Source organism: Solea senegalensis, linkage group LG15, assembly GCF_019176455.1.
Source record: "Solea senegalensis isolate Sse05_10M linkage group LG15, IFAPA_SoseM_1, whole genome shotgun sequence".
Classification (NCBI taxonomy): Eukaryota; Metazoa; Chordata; class Actinopteri; order Pleuronectiformes; family Soleidae; genus Solea; species Solea senegalensis.
In genome coordinates, this window is record NC_058035.1 from 3,405,282 (window position 1) to 3,422,938 (window position 17,657).

At 41.0% G+C, this 17,657-nt stretch overlaps 1 protein-coding gene across 2 annotated transcripts in view; it reads right to left on the reverse strand.

Annotated features, from left to right (window-relative positions):
* Nucleotides 1-17,657, reverse strand: part of LOC122781421 (VPS10 domain-containing receptor SorCS1-like) — a 74,759-nt gene that overhangs the window by 13,581 nt on the left and 43,521 nt on the right. For both annotated transcript variants that reach the window (XM_044045052.1, XM_044045053.1), the window contains 14 exons: nucleotides 16,128-16,307; nucleotides 11,830-11,976; nucleotides 10,943-11,045; nucleotides 10,652-10,728; nucleotides 9,411-9,502; nucleotides 9,112-9,219; nucleotides 8,097-8,214; nucleotides 7,818-7,951; nucleotides 5,822-5,935; nucleotides 5,497-5,668; nucleotides 4,355-4,541; nucleotides 3,560-3,693; nucleotides 3,340-3,463; nucleotides 1,412-1,524 (listed from right to left, as the gene is read on the reverse strand). In XM_044045052.1, the coding sequence (XP_043900987.1) occupies nucleotides 1,412-1,524; nucleotides 3,340-3,463; nucleotides 3,560-3,693; nucleotides 4,355-4,541; nucleotides 5,497-5,668; nucleotides 5,822-5,935; nucleotides 7,818-7,951; nucleotides 8,097-8,214; nucleotides 9,112-9,219; nucleotides 9,411-9,502; nucleotides 10,652-10,728; nucleotides 10,943-11,045; nucleotides 11,830-11,976; nucleotides 16,128-16,307 (1,803 nt within the window). The remainder of the gene's footprint in view (nucleotides 1-1,411; nucleotides 1,525-3,339; nucleotides 3,464-3,559; nucleotides 3,694-4,354; nucleotides 4,542-5,496; nucleotides 5,669-5,821; nucleotides 5,936-7,817; nucleotides 7,952-8,096; nucleotides 8,215-9,111; nucleotides 9,220-9,410; nucleotides 9,503-10,651; nucleotides 10,729-10,942; nucleotides 11,046-11,829; nucleotides 11,977-16,127; nucleotides 16,308-17,657) is intronic.

The window sequence follows — 17,657 nt, forward strand, 5'->3', positions numbered from 1 at the left end:
ATGTTCCCTTATATCTCAAGGACAAAGGACACTCTTTTGGGGGTTGAGGATTTAAACATTCTGACCACAGAAGATCGGTGGATAAGTGAAAATCTGTGTTCAACCACATCATTCCAGGAACCTTAGGTACAAAGAACGAAACTCCAGAACATATTGAGCACATTTAATTGAGGACATTTCCCCTCTAAACCAAGAAGCTTCTCCAGTTCTGAAGGTTTGTGGTGAAACCAAGGCAACTGTAAAAAGTGGGCAGTGTTCACTGTAACTCCATTGTGCTCTAATAACAGTGGAAGAACCTGTGGAAGAATCTGTCATTTCACGTCAATTACAGTCTTTGGAGAGCTGCAGGTTGTTAACAACAAAGGTCTGTCTCTCAATCCATGAGAGACAGACACGGCCACAGGTTTCAGGGTTGTGTCTCAGTACACTCATGGTTATGTGGTGTTGGGCTCGGGAAGACTTCATGTGACAGCAGTCCACTGTCTGTTGCTACTGGTTCAGTGCTGGACGGCATCTTCTCAAGTGGCAGAAGGACTTGAGCTCTTGTTTGCAGATGTCTTTATAACGACGCTGAGGTCAGCCAGTAGGTCTTTATTCATCCAGCTCCGAATGAAGAATGTCCTTCGGGTTCTTTCGTCATCAATCCGCTGGAGCCGTCAGAGAGAGAACATGCTTGGAAGTGTTAAAGTGACATGGAATTCTCGTGTTCACAAGAAAGCTAAATTACAGACGCTGTCGATTCTCCTGGGAGAGATGTATTGTATTGTAAGGTGGAGTCACAGACCTCCACCTCTGCTCGGATTAGAGGTGATTTCTCATTTTTGACATAGAAGGCTGCATGGATCGATGGATGACAGGTAAAAAAAAAAAAAGTCTTCAAGAAAACTCCAAGAAGTCCAGTTGTTACCGACTATATTTGCAAAGAACTGTTAATGAATGAGAATCTATTCAGACGCGGGGAACTATAATGTTATTCCACTCCAATCCACCAGGTAGCAGTAATGTAAAAGATTATACAACAGCAATGTCACTATTTGTTTATTACATGAATTATCTCAGACTATTCCGTAAACACTACAACATTTAGGGGCTTTATATGAACTGATTCCTTCTCCAGTCACGGCGAGAGATGGTGAGTGAATACGCACGCGCGCGTTTGAACAAGTAATTACGCGGCGAGCAAGGTTAAAGCCATAGCAGGGAGTCGAGTGCCCCACTTGACACGAGATCACATGTATTCATTACAAACACAGCATAACCAAGAATGGAAATGTCACTGACTCTGGGGAAACCCAGACTCCTTTCCCCCTCCTGCTGCAAAGCCACTGATTGACACAATCTGAGGAGTTGAGGTCAGTGCTTGTTAGTCTGCACTCTTTACAAAGTCCCAGCGAGCAGACGAGGAACTGACCTGAACCACAGAGTTCTTCACCACTCGGCAGATGTCCTCTCTCCACTCCTGGACCCCGGGGTTCAGCTCGTCCAAGTTGGAAGAAAAGGCCAAAACGTATGACCGGAAATAATCTGCAAGAGTCGGGAATCAAGTTCAGCGAAAATGTGTCTTCTCCGTTCTGTGGAGATGCTCTTATAAAACAATCTGTATGTAAGAGTTGAAAGGCAATTTCTGTGAATTTACTCCCTCATTGTGAGTGTAAAACTGATTCAGTACTAAGAAGTAGAGTTATTACCAGAGGAGAGAAAGCAATAAATACACTGCTACTGTACTTAAGTACATTTTTCAGGAGTCTGCATTTAATTTGAGTATTTCTTTCACTTTTTACTTTCACTGCTAAACACTTCTCAAGAGTGGCTGATAACATTAGTTGTACTGCAGTAACAAAGAAAACTATTCTTTGCTGTGTGCCACGAGCCAACAGAAGTATCCTGTAGAGCTGCAACTAACGATTATTTTCATAATCGGTTATAGTCGGTCGATTATTTTCTCGATTAATCGTTTGTTCCATAAAATGCCGAAGATTAAAGATTTCACAGAAAATATTCACATTTAAGAAGCTGAAACAATCAGAAATCTTGTTTTAATCGTGAGATAAGCTTCAAACAGATTAATCGAGTAATTGTTTCAGCTCTTAGAAGATGTGCTTACTTGAGCTGGAAGCCACATCTCATGGCCTTCATTAGCAAATTGGTCATAATACTCTCAGACCCAAAGACCTTTTATCAAACTAAATATGGAACACCATCAAGAAGTCCAAAAAAGAGTGTAAAAAAGGCTGAAATTGCGTTCCTGTCACGCAACTCCTGAGTCAAAAAAACTTGACAGGTGTCAAAACGTCATTCTCAAAATCCATTAGCTCCAGGTCCTACTTTACCAGGGCCACTCGGGTCAATCTGACATACAGTTAGACATTTGGTCCACACAGACGGGTTTAAAGAGACAACGATGAGGACGGTAACTATGGAAACATGCCTGAGGTTATGTGAGGAAGGCACATGTGCGTCAGTGTCAGTCCTCAAAGAAAACAAATGATAAACTGCCACTGCTGGAGAGGAATATGAGATGGGTCGTGTGCCCTCGCGGACCATAAGTATCAGCGGAAACACCGGCTTGTTCGAGGAAACAGGACACAGTGAGTTTGACCCGGACCTTATCATCTGGTGATGAATCAGCCTCGGGGAGGTGGGGGGGGGTGGGGTCAGGGCCAATATCTCACAGCTTCCTGTTCAATGTTTGAGCCAAAACATTAATTTCCCATTTATACTCTGATTTACTGTCACATTGTGAGATATCAGATTAAGTTTCCATCGAGCAGTGAGAACATTTAGCTCATCTACATTGACAGCAAACGACACATAAAGGCAGATCAGTTAAAAAACCTTAATGTATTTCACATTTAACTGCTCTGGCACGTTTACTGTTTACCTGTAAGTGACCAAAACCTGCTCAAATGTGATTGGTCAAACCAAACCTTTACTCTTTTGTGATAATCTCTACATTCTGATCGGGTTAATGCTCTACAATACAGTGTGTAAAAGTGTGATATGGCAGTAATAATCTGGTAATACGATGTTAATTCTACCACCTTGAAATTATAAACTGGGACATAACGGAGGATGGACTTTATGAAAATGGTATTAATCCATTTTGATTTCCAGAACATTTTCCATATAAAGGTATTACACTGATGAAACCATTGTATTTCTCTTTACCAATGATATTACTACAATATTGCCTCCCAAATACCACATTTTTACCATATATTATCATTTTGTCACGTAACTTTAAGGTAAAAAGATACCAAAATGTTGAAAAAATGGAAAAATAGGCTTTATTTTCACTGTATAATATGTAAGAAGAGGAATGTAAGACGATAAAATCACCATAAACTGCCACAGTCATCTGGTCCTGATGTACAGTATTGCCAACCGAAGCCTGAACAGTGACAGTGTAACTTCCCTTCTTGGAGAAAATTAAGGACATTGTTCCGTCCAGAGTCACAGTTGGCTGAGAGAGACAGACAGACAGACAGAGACGCAGAGAAATGTTCAGCACATTCAGATAATAAACGGTAATAAACGGTAAGAAATGAAGAATCCTCACCTCTGTTTTGTTATCCAACCACCAGTAATAGATGACGGTCCCCACGGTGCCGGGACGTAACACTGTGGTGAAGTTTACCGCTTTGTTCTTGACGACCACGGCAGGAGCCGAGAGCTGGACATGTTCGAGTTGACCTTTTGGAGAGGAAGAGAAAAGTTGCACAAGTTTTAAGGGAAAATAGGACCAATATCTAAAGTGAAACTTTCAGCAGAAGGAAATACTGCATGTTGGGCAAAATTCTGGGCACGAGTAGCAGTGGCTTTCTGGAACACCGCGAGCACACGGACGGATGGCTGTGTGGTGGAGAGAAGTTGTTGTTTGACAAGTGCCTGTGGATAGTTTTGATGCTGTTTTTTTTGCTGCCATGAAAGTGTCACCATATAATGAGCGGAATCCAAAGTGACAAACGCCGCTCTCCCCTGTCAATGAGGAGACAACAAACAGTCGCTTTTAAAGCCTACACATGGTGGGTGAGTGACACTCGAAGCTTTGGATGGAGAAGACGTTGACATCGGCTCTCGCTTTAATGAGCCGGTTTTGAAGTTTGAGCAGAGTCACAAGCACATTTTTGCTTCCAATTATATTGTGTTTTTTTTGTTTGTTTCTTCTTAAGTTGAAGTATTTTGACCTATTTTCTAGGCTGATGGATGTTAAGCTGTGATACCAACGAAAAATACAGTCAGATCCTCACAAATTCACCCTATTATGTGGCAGGAACGATGAACCGTACCTCCAATTAAGAGATTACGAGAACATAAACATCTTTGCCAGAACAGCAACATTTCTGCGACTCACAGGAGACGTGCAGGTAGAGAATCACTCTGTCGAAGCCCAGCGTGTTGCTCGCTGTCGCAGAGACCTGGTAAATGCCGACTTTACTGTAGATGTGCTTGACCCCGTCCTCGATGGAGCTTATGTTGACGTAGGACATGGCCGTTCCGTCGCCAAAGTCCACCGTTATACTCGTCGTGAAGCCGAGGCCCTGCGGAAAAAGAAGACACTTACTGGTTGTTCTCACGGACAAGAGAGTACACTTTCCATATCTTAGATACTGTCTGCAGATACCATGATAGGCAGAAGTACTGATGATTATAAAGTACTATAAGTACAACATGAAAAAACCTGTGTGTTGTTTCTGAGAATAAATTAAGGATAATAAATGGAGCGAGGTGAAGTGGGAAAGGTGAAGTTATAATGGAATGAGGTGAAAGTTGCAAATCATGTCTGCATACTCATTAGATATGCAGGGGCTCCGGTATGTTAATACAGCGAAGAGAAAACCACCGTTTGGACATTCTGCCGAGATCGTCTCGAGAAGAAGCTCTGAGAGAACGAAAGTGTCGGTAGCAGTCCTAAAAATCATAATGAGAGTACAAGATTCGTCTGCCTTTGAATTGTTTGCATTGAGGTCCTAATCCTCTGTAGATTTTGTAGGTGGAAGAAAGACAGCAAAGACTTGACTTGATTTAAATGTCTCGCGTCCTCATCTGAACAGTGCAGAGAGTCTTCTATGTCTCAAGCTCTGTCCCAAGAGGATAATTAGCCATATTTCAGTCCCAATCCGGCCTTTCTGAGTCTCGCCATTTTAGGCTGATTTGAACAGATTATCTGGCCAAATTATCCTGTACTGTGAGGGGATTAAGAGACGTGATTTTAACTTCATGGGACGTATCAGATTCTTCAAACAATTCATGTCTGTTTATATTATGAATTCCTGGAATCTCCTCCCTGAAAGTGTGTGTTCCTGTGTCTTGACTGGATCGTCTAGTCTGTGCTTTCTCAGGATTAAAACATTGAAAATGTGTGATAAAGTTTCTTGTGTGTCCTCAAACGTGTGGGGCAGGCCTGACAATACGTTCTTATATCATCTACCAACACTTGGAGAATGTCAGAACCTAATTATCCAACAGTTTCAGCGACAAATGCAAAGTCTGCACCTCTTCCAGAAAAACCAAGAAGGTGACATTCTTCCCCAGGGTTGCCACCAGTGTTCCCTCGCTGGTGAAGAGCTGCAGACCCCTTGGGGCCTGAGTGGGACACTTCTGACGCCTGGGGCTGTACTTCAGCAGAGTTCCTTCAGTGCAGTTGTTTGACAGAGCCCTGCGATATCTGGGGGTTCATGAAAGAAAGAAAGAAAAAAAAGAAGAAGCCCGTCGGAGATGCTGTAAAATAGATGCACGTAATAGCAGGTCTGCAGAGTTGAGCTTGAACATAACCACCCACTACTCTAATGCCTGTGTCAGTGCAAGTGAGTCAGATTACCCTGTGGTGTTGAGGAAGCTCTCCCCCGTGATGCAGTCCCTTGATACCGCCGAAGGGACGAACCAGAAAGCCGGCGTGCAGCTCCCGTCCGTCTGCCTCTCGAACCCATAGTCGCTGTTTCATGTTTTTTTGGGGGGAAAGGAGGCTTCGTATTAGTTAATAATAGATTTAAAATACCAAATATGAGTGTGAGTCTAGTGTGAAAGAAGCCACAGCTTTTACCGAGTAATTACGATTTAATGATTCATGTATGAAATGTCTCGAGAAAGGATTTTTATTTTTACACCACACCACTCCCATGTCTCTCTCAGCAAATTACTGCGTATTTACAGTAAATTAACACATCCTACATACTGTTTACTGTCATGTGCGTGTGTGTGTGTGTATAAATACTCACACTATATTTAAATCAGAGCATGCATCCAAGTGACGAGCCAGTAAAACACAAAAATACCGAATGATATCCTTAATTATCACTGCTGCGATGATAAGGACTATGTCATTCCTTGCAAATTTTCAAGGTACAGCCTGATTGACAGCGTGCAAATATAATGAACCTCAGCAAAAAGAAGTCAGAGGGAACGTGTCATCGAGACGTTCATGTTATCGTGATGAGGGAAACAAGTCGCGGGCGCCAGATTTAGAAAGTTTTAACGAGTCTCGATCGACTGATTAGGTGTCGTAACGCGCGGCGCGGGTTGTCAGCGCTCGACATATTTAAGAGCAGAGGAGACGGATGAAGTGAATTATGGGATGTGAAATGATGTTGGAGAAGTTCTGGTCTGAAGCGATACTCGTGCTACGTGAGAGAAGTGTCTTATAATTGAGTCTGAGGTTGCGATTCACTTTAATAAACATTCAAGTGCACTTGATATATAAACGGGAGGCTGCATTAGCGGGAATCCCATCACATACTGTGTCCGTCGGCGTCTGCTGGGACGTCGCTCTCGACTTATACATAATATGCGACGTGTCAAAGATTGATGGTGGGCGGGTCTGACACTTGCAGAGTTACGCGAGAATTGTGTGTACTTGAGCTGCTAATGTGTCTAAAGTGCCGGTGATTTAATGCGCTGACTTCCTATAAGGAGACGCACTCTTCGAAGACGTGACCCAAACCACAATCAAGTCAATCACGTCGTCGAGAGCTAATTTGTACATAAAATAGCTACTAATTTTCCTCCTTCTCTGAGAGATGTTTGTTAAATGAAATAAAACTTAATTTCTTGCATGTTATGTAAAAACATATGTACATAACATCTTGGTGCTACGGCTGCTGGACATATGCAAAGTAACTCCAGGATGGGCGGAGTCACAGGTGGACTGGACAGCGATTGGTGCGGCCAGCTGTCTCACTATCACCATGGAATTGATGTTTTCGTTAAAGTGATGTCGTATTTCTGTATTTGACAAATAAGTAGTTAAGCTCTTTGTTTTAAAGAGTCCTTTTTCCTCTGCCCATTTTCCGTTGTTTGCCAGATTTCTTTTATTTAACCATTTTACATCTGGGTTGTTTATGTTGCTTTACCTTCCGTCTCTGACAAACACTTGGCTTAAAGTTTGGAGGCCAAAACCAATCTCCCGTGCCCCATCTGTGGGTCGGGACCCAGTCTTTGGGAATCACTCACGTAATACCTGCCATGTCTGCTCAGAGAGCTCAGTTTGAGTCGTGTCGTGTCCTCCTATACACACACGTGTGAATCCCGTGGTATTCAAAATGATCTATATTGCACTATGGGAACTTTTAATACACATTTAAAAATAAAATAAACGAAACCCACAATCGTCACAAAAAACTGAGACACAGAACATCTGACGCCATGTTGTTGCAGGCGTCAGAAGTAAGAATAACAAGTAGTGAATTATAAAAGAGTCTTCAAACACTCGGTCTTGTTGTGTCTTCAGTTTTTACTTCACAGACCTGGCCTCGGGAGGCTGATAAAGTGTGGTACACTGACTTTAATGAAAAGAAAAGGGAAAAAATGAGGGAACTCACCACTCAAAATCTGCGTCTGTGCACGGGCAAGACTCTGACATCAGGGAAATGTACTGATCTCTGGCCTTGACACATCGAACGTTTGTTTTAAGTTTCTGGAAGATTCTCTTCATTCCCATGATGCACACTTCGCCCTGTGATGAATAATGCATCATAAACTCTTCAGACGGTCTTTTTATTTCCCTCTTTATTGTGTGATGAAATTTAAGACACTGGAGATTAATCAATGGGCAGAATGTTCGTCCAATCAGGCGGCGAGAAGCGGCGAGATCCTCTTACCTCATCGTGCAACTGCCACGACTGATAATCGTCCGACGTGCAGCGGTGTTGAAAAATGGACCGGAAGTCAATTTTGACGAGTTGCCACTCGGAGCGATGACTGAAGTGACCGAATATTCTGCACACACAAAAAAGTATAAAGTACATGGAAGTTATTCTATAGATAATGCATGTGTAGTATTCAACAGGACAATCTGGACATATTTCAAATTCAATCACGAAATTTCAAGTTTAATCTCGACATGATAATCCAACTTTATTCTGGAAGATTTCGAGTTTAATCTCGACATGTCGATTTAAATCTTGACATGACGTTCCAACTTTTATCTTCAAGATTAATCTCTTCATGGCAATTTACTTTTTCATGCGTGGCCGTAATAATCCATCGTGTACAATACAGATTCTATTCTAAAAGGGTAAAAATCCTTTTCTTTTTAATATAATTTGGGATTACGAAACACTTTCAACACCAAATTTAATAAAAACCTGCTATATCGTTCTTCATTTACTCAGAGACAAATTTATCAAGAACAGAGCTGAGGTAACCACATCCCTTTTCAAACGATTAGATAATGAGAATCAACTCAAACTCCACAAATGAAAGAATGAACCAATTACATGAATCGCATGAATCCACCTTGACCCGGATCACTGATGAAAACCATGTCAAGAATCCAGTTTGGGTTGATTTATGGAAGTATATTGCAATTTCCCAGTGAGATTTGAATGTTGCCTCGCTCTGACGCTGGTTTCTAATCTACTCCTTTATTTACATATTTGAGTTTCATTACATTTCTTTGATTAAAGTTATTATTCTGGCCGTCTCTTGGTAACGGCTTGTCTCTGCCGATGCCAAGGAGGTTTCTCATTTTAACGCGTCACGTACGGAGCCGCTGAAAACCCACTCAAATTATAAAAAATAAATAAATAAATAAAAACATAAACTTCCAAGTCTTTAATTTGGCTAATGTTCAATTAACTAATGCAGCAACAAGAGAAGACATTGTTTCCTTACGTCATGATGAGGGTGTCCTCTCCAGGCTCCCCCAGGACGCCATCCACATAGAGTGGAGAGGAGGTGAAGCTATATTTGTCCCAGTTTCTGCCCTCATCAAAACTCAGCCTGAGGGACGGAGGGAAAGAGTTGAATCACACGCACAAGACCAAAACCCCACAACTGGAGCAGGATTGGGGGGCGTGAGAAGTCTCGGCAGGAAAACAGTCTTACATCTTGTTTTGATGATGGAGTGTGGTCTCTAAAAAGACGCAGCGCAACCCTCAGAGAGGGGGGACAGAGAGAGGAGGGAGCCTTACCAAATGTGCCTAATTGGCAGAGGTGTGTGTCGGATGGCCACCAGAGATCCTCCTTGGTTCAAGAAGAACACGCTGTACTCCTCCTGAAAAACCTGCACACACACACACACACACGCGACCCGCCAGCTTTACTTTACCTCACCAGAGACAACAAAAACAAGACTGTGACATTAGAAACATGTCTCCTTTTACACAATAGTCTCAGTTGTGTGAATAAATAACATCAAGCGAGTGTCGCTCTCTCTTTATCGGAGTATGAAGCCGAGCGGTGGGAGGAAAGGAAAGAAAATAAGAAAAAATGTGTTTGCTTAACAGATCACAGCTGCACGTCTTGCACAAGGTGAGGTGTCAAATCTTTTATTCTTGAATTCCTCTTTGCTGACTGTGGCGTATTAGATTTTTTATTAATTTTTTTAAAAAAAAGGTCAAATTCCTACTTTTCTTTGTGTGGATCGTGTCTGAGTGAAGCGACGGATTTCACCCATTCAACAGTGTCTCTATATGAGAGTATCTGTATATTTTATAGAAAATGTGAGATATTCAAAAGGTAAATGTGGTGTATCTGCACCAAGCACTGTGCAAAAATGTGCTAAATTAACCATACAGTGTATACAATCGACACTACTGCAGCTCGTGGCTGAGGGGGAAAGGAATTCGGCTTATAAACGGAGGGTCGCCGATTCCTGCCAGGACACTTGATCTATAGCACGACCCTGACTCCCTTGGGGCTTGAGTTTAAACGTGAAATAATGTTACTGCTGAAACCTGCTGTGTTTGTCCTGCTGTGAAATATTGCACAAGAAGATGTTTTATGAGATAAACTCAATGCCAGCTTCCTCATAAGAGAACTTTCAGTCACATGCTTCCAATTTGACACACATAAAAACAACAAAGCCAGTGGTGTCCTAAGACTTTTGCACAATTTACACTCTGGTTTCCACCTCACTGACAACATCTCATCCTAGTACAGCTAAAAAAAACAAACTTCATTTCTCTACAGTTAATCAAGCCGGCAAGACTATTGGATCACCACAAACACCACTCTGTATCAGCGCTGGATCCATCGCACCTCCTCCATCATGTAGACGCTGGAGTCCCACAGGCCCATAAGAACATCTACAATAAATCCTTTATTTGTCTGCAATAGCTGCCCTGAACAAAATCAGATAGCCATCCCACTGCACATGATTTTACCCTGTTTTTATCTTGTGAATTTGAACATGCAGAATCCAGAGCTGTACCTCTCTCCAGGTGTTTCCAGCGTCAGATGTGATGAAAATACTGACATTATTGCTGGTGAGCTCAGGTCCAACGACACCTGAGGCAAAACAACAACAAAAAACTCTTTCATCCTAAAGAAACTAAACGTGTAATCAAACAAGTACAACATGACATGACAGAGAACAGAAACTCAGACTGATTTAATAACTGTTTTGAGGTGAAAAGGTCACAACGATAGAAGTGGAGCGAAAAAACAAAGAAAAGGAAAAAACCCATTTCACTGACTGAGAGAATAAAGATCATCTTTTTACCTGATGCTATTATAATTCCCGGCGCTGAGTCTTTGCTGACAATGTTTCCCGACGTGTAAGGATTCTCCGACACATGAAGGTGCAGATGTAACGAACAGAGCGGCTGAGGAATGCAAAAGCAGATCCGTTTACGTGGTGAAAAAAAGAAGAAGAGTTTGATTCACACACAACAATCAGCCTCGGAAATAGTCGTGACCTTAGACTACAATACTGTAAAACCAATGAAGGTCTGCTGGGGTTTATTATGGGCTGTAAAGATAATATTGTTAATTCATTTAATCTAATTTAAAAAGAAAAAAAAAGAAACTGGAGAATTGATTCTGCGTAAACAAAATATCTAACAGGAAGTTAGATATTGGCATTAAACATAACTTTTGTGGCGCATTAAAGAAATAAATAAAAGCAGCAACCTCCTCAATTTAATGAAACTGATGAATTATGATTAAATGAGTCGCTGAATTTTGATTTATGCTGCTTCAGACGTGGCAAATTAAATTCTTGGATGCTTTCGTCTGTATATAGGACTGTAGAAAACGTTTTATTTATATTATTTTGGCTTATATTATGATTATTTTCTTTAATATCTACAACAATACTGAAACTTCAGCAAATCTTTCAGTCTCTTGGTGTCGATTGTGACATGATTCACGTTGAGCTAATTGTGATGTGCACTGCCACCAATCCTGCTAATAACACAAATATCTCAAAATAATATAGATGTATTTAACTGTATCTGATGTGATACCGATTTAAATCCACCTTCTGACCACGATCTGAAACGACGCAGTGTCGATTTATTTATTTATTTATTTATTTTATTTTTGAGCACATGAAAGGAAATCCAAAAACCAGCCCAAAATCCCTCCTCTTGTCAGTGGCCCACTTACCTGCTCACAATAAACCGCGTTTCCCTGGAGATCGGTTGTAGGAGCCTGAAGAAGACGCCAGTCTCTCCCCTTGTTGTAGGTGATATAAGTTTTCACTTGGTTCTCGACAACTTTATTTGACAGGAACACCCCTTTAATCCCAGCAACCTGCGAACATGAGAGACAGACAGAGAGAGAGAGAGAGAGTGAGAATAATAAAAAATAAAATAAAAACTTAAATTATTCAAACTTAAGGAGAAGCTGAAGGCCTATATAGTTTGACAAGTGAAGTGAAGTCTGAAAGTGATACTTTTTCTGACAGGGAGCCCTATTTTGGACCATCTGTAGGACTTTGTAGAATCAAAACAACATATGGTGCAGCCCTGAGTTATTTCTCTTAGTGTCTTAGTGTTTCATGTGCTCAAACTTGGCGACGTAGACAAGGAGCCGTCGCTTGACTTCACATTTCTCTCTTCCCCTGTTTTTAAAGAGCACAAAACCTACAAAATGTCATATAAAAATAACTGCTGCTTCTTATTTTTCCACAGTCAAACGGCTGGTATGGAGCCGCATTGTGTTGCGGTCAGTGAACACACACGCTGGTTTTGCATTCTTTGTGTGGACACGTCATAGACATAATGCATTCTCTAGCCCAGGGGCGTGAAACTCATTGTAAGTTAGGGGCCACATACAGAGCAGTTTGATCTAAAGTGGGCCGGACGAGTAAAATAATAGCGTAATAACCAATGTTTTTGAATTTTTTCACAAAACGTGTTATGAAAAACCTGAAAATGTGACACTTAACTTTACCATTTACACATGTGCATCACAACTCACAGATCACAGTGGATCTACAAAAGGTACAGAACATTTAATCACTAACTAAAAATGTCAAGATTTAGAAATTATTTTATTACACATCAATGTTCCTGAAACTAAAGTAGGGAGATTATATAAATGCGACCCCAGGGGACAAATTAGGAATGACTCTATGTATAACTAGATAATTGTGGTTGATTATCTTCGATCTAGCGTCAACTTTCCTGCTCGGTTTCTGGACAGTGCTCGGGGGCCAAGCGCAGGGGGGAGATATTACCTTCAGGGCTGGAGCTGTGGCTTAACACCCTTACTTCTACAGATAAGGGATGAACAGGTGGACACTCGGGTTCATCTGGAAGAGTCTGGGACTTTATTTCTCTAAACAGGCTTGCACATACACTTTGCAGCATTCTTACAACAGTAGTTTACACAAATTCATCTTGCGGGCCAGATTGGACCTCCTGGTGGGCCGTTTCTGGCCCCCGGGGCCATATGTTTGACACCCCTGCTCTAGCCCCTTAATCCCTAACCTAAATCATCACAACTAAATATTTAGAACCAGGTCTTAATCTTCAAAAAGACAACTGGTCCACACAGCATACTTAAGACATGTACACACACCCACACTTGTTTTTATATCTTAGTGAGGACACATTATAAGGCTTTCCTTAGCCCCTTTACCCTAAACCAGGTCTTCACCCAGAAAAAACATAGACAAATAATGTCTCCACAACGATAGGTTTGCACGTTTACACACACACACACTCCCAGGTGACTGTACGTTGGTAGCAGATGCAGATTAGAATAATCTCAATCAGTCATCCCCATAGACTGGGTCAGGACCCACAGATGGATTCTTCTGGCGGGGCAGGTTTGCCAAATAACTTTGCAGAATTTCCAATCTGTAGGTAGTTAAAGCTCTAGTACGTAACCTTTGGTGATTTTGTTATTATTCTGCCTTAGTCTTTGTGAAAGAGAAAGGATATCAAGGTATTTAGATGCCACATAACTATTGGAATCTCTATTGCATTCCACTATATTACTCTACTTTACTATGTAATGTACTCTTCTTACTGTATAAGTGCTTTTTATTGTCCTCTGTAGGTGTCTCAGGGAGTGCAGATGGAAAATTAGCTCAGGGAGCTATTTGGTACAAAGCATATTTTCCTCTGTGATTAATGTTCAATCAAATAAATCAGCTAAACTATAGATGATGCATTGAGGTCTCAAACGTGCGCCACTCCGTATCAAGTTATTATGAAGTACTCATTTATTTACAGACTTCATTTTGCAACATGAATACATTTATTATTGTGGGTTCCAATATAATTTTATGCTGTGTATGTGTATATATATATATATATGTATGTATATATATATATATATATATATATATATATATATATATATATATATATATATATATATATATATATATATATATATATATATATATATATATATATATATATATATATATATATACATACATACATGAGCCAACATCAGCAGTCGAAGCATGGTTAAGGCTCGGTTGGAGAAGCTCAGTCCACCCTGGACTAGAAAAGCAGGCATGAACAAACATGTAGATTGATGGATTACGGTGAGGGATAAATATTTCATGAATTGCTTCTTACGGGGTGCCCAAAAAAATGCAGTGTATATCAAATCGAATAGATCCATTAATATCTAATATTCCTCCTTTGGAATACGCTACATTAGCATTCCAGTCATTTAAAAGCACAGGTTCATTTGTGGCAGAATCAAGCGCCGCTAAAGAAACGGATGCACGACATAACTAAAATAGTAGGTCAAGGATTTTCTGCCAACTTCTCACTAATGATTCATTAATTTCAGCTCTGTTATATATAATTTGTGACTAAATGTGAGAGGAAGTATGGGCGAGCGTTGGAATAGGCAGAATAGTCGATGTGGGCTGTATACTGTGTAGGAGTGTGGCACAAAAAACAACGCGGTACAATAATCCATATGAGCATATAATTGGACCAATGAATGACACAACAAGAACACTCGGAGAGCACAGACCTCCACTCACGCTTAAACACTTTTTTTATCTGCGTTTTACATACCAGCACCTGATATTTTTACCTTTCAATCCAAAGGACCCAGATCTGTACAGAACTTTACCTCCTTAGAATTATTACCATCTTACAAAAGCACGGCAGACGTCGTCCTGATCTGTTCACATATACACATTTGAATTTGTTCAATGGGACTGAACCATCCATCCATCCATCCACTCATTCTACTGCTTTATCCCCCACATGAGGGTCACGGGGGGAGCTGCGCCACTCCCCGCTGACATAGGGTGATAGGCGCGGTCACACCCTGGACAGTGTGCCAGTCCATCACAGAGACAAATGTGGAGACAAACAACAATTCACTCTCACACCTAGAGTCAATTTAGAGTGTCCAATTTACCTAATCCCCCACGGGGGGGAACATTCTTATTGCTGTAACTCCCAGACTGGACTAGACTGTTTGTCAGTCAGTCAGTCATCATCTAACCGCTTTATCCTCCACCAGAGGGTCGCGGGGGGTGCTGTGCCAATCTCAGCTACATCGGGCGATAGGCGGGGTACACCCTGGACAGTTCGCCAGTCCATCGCAGGGCCACACACAACTAGAGACAAACAACCATTCACTCTCACACTCACTCCTACGGTCAATTTAGAGTGTCCAATTTACCTAATCCCCCACGGGGGGAACATGCAAGCTCCATGCAGAAAAACCCTTGTTCCGACCATGTCGTGAACCCAAGTCTTCTTATTGCTGTAACTCCCAGACTGGACTAGACTGTTTGTGATGTCTCAAAAATTCAAAAACTATGGACTGGTGATCTGACCATGACTTTCGCCCTACGTCAACTGAGATTGGCACAGATAAAGTGCTAGAAGATGGATAGATGGATACCTGAAAGCAGAGAAATAAAGCTTTAATTGCGCCCATATACTTGGCATTACGGTAGAACCTCAGGAATCGGTTGAATAACTGGCAGATATTGAAAGTGAAAATTATCTTGGAAAAAGGAGCAGAAGAAGACTCAGTCATTGAACATTTTTTGGGCAATTATAAAGCCATAAAATCAATATAAATCCAGACAGCTTCAGTATCTCGATGGTCATCAGAGGGTTAAGTCCATGATTCTCAAACAGTGGTACACCTCTGGTGGTACTTGGAGGAAAATCAGAAATACTGTTCTACTGTACTGTATGTACCAGGGTATGTGATCTGGGTGGAGCTGAGGAATTCTGAGCAGAATAAATCTGCCTCCTGTGAAAAGTCTGTAGCTGACTTTGCTCGACCCTTTTCCGCCACTGTATTTCAACGTTGGCGATAATGGTGTTTCTTCAAGAGGTTTAAGAGGTTTGAGAACCACGTCTAATGGGAACGGGTGATCACCTTCCTATCACAACAAGGTTCTGCTGACAATGTAACCTGAATAACCAGGAAAAAATGACATCATCATCACTGCCTACCTCGTACAGGTCGATCATGATGTTTCCCTCAGGCCCTCGACTGCTCACGACGTCCTCCAGCATCAGGGTGAAGAGAAGTCCTCTGGACTCAGACATGTACAGGTTGTAGGAGTCGTTCTGGTGCTGGTCCTGAATCGCTGCCACCACCTGGTTATCGTCGGTGCTGATTATCTGCAAGTCCTACGTCCATGACATTCAGGAGAGGAACAAGGTTTTATATGGAAGTGGGGCTGCAATGATTATTCGATTAAACCATTATTTATCGACTTTTGCTTTTCCAATAAATAAAACATGTTTTCTGTTTTTTCAGCTTCTTAATTGCGAATACTGTCTGGTTTATTTGCTGCATAAAACAAAGAAATCATGAAAACTGAATTTGACATTTGAGAACATCATCATTTTCTGACATTTTATGGACCAAATAAGTATTAGTATAAGACATTTTATTGTAGCTCAGTTTCTCTTTATGAGATAAATTGTCATAAAAACATACATTTCTGCTGTTTTCCTGAATTACCAACACCAATGTTTAAATTACAGCTCTGTTTTTCTGAATTAACAAAATACTAAAAGACAAATTTTCAGACATTTTTTGAGTAATTATATATTTAAAAAAAGGCTGTTTTCATGGCATAATTTTTCATAAAAATGCTAAATTCTGCTTTGTTTTCCCAAATTACCAAGATAATTTCATCATAAAAAATATTTCTCCTTCGTTTTCTTCTGCATTGACGGGATCATTTTTCAAAACGGAGCCGAAATGTGTTCATTATTTGTTCATTTATTGGTAAATGCTATACGCATTCATTAAACTGAGCTCTTAGTAAGAAAATAAAATGAAAGTATCCCATTAATTCAGAAAAAAAAAAAAAACTTTTTGTCTTTTATACTTTTTAAACAAATTAATGCAATAACACCTCTGCGAGTCTCATTAAATCACTTCTTTCAACATTAAGGGTGAATCAAGATGTGTGCACATTATTACAATATTACATCATTCAGTCAGGATCGGCAGAAATTAGATCCCAGGCGTTTCATGCCGTGCACTAAAAAATGAATACGCTCCATAATGAAGAGTGAATTTTCCTCCTCTCTTTGGAGTTTTGGCGAGACGGGAGGTGTGCGTGTCCTTCTCAAAGAAAATTTTGACTGTACACGGTTGAGCGGGTGGTTGGACAGATTGATTGAAATAACACGGTGAGCACTAAGTCTCCTGTTGTTATGACACGGTGTCTCAAAACCATTACGCCGCCCTGCTGTGCCTTTTAGTGGATGTAAATTAGGGCAGAACTCCATTTTGTGCAAATGCAAATGGATGTTTTCTGCTTCAGAAAACTTCCACCCAGGTTCTGGGGGAGGGGGAGGGGAGGGTAGGGGGGGAGGAACACCAACCACGCGAGTCCACATTTTACTTTTGAAGTAAATATTTGTTGATGCAGTGGGGTGGGGGGGCACTGATTAAAAACAACATCTGAAGGTGTGATGAATATGCATCGCTGAATCAATTTTCAGAGGGATATTAACGTGCGG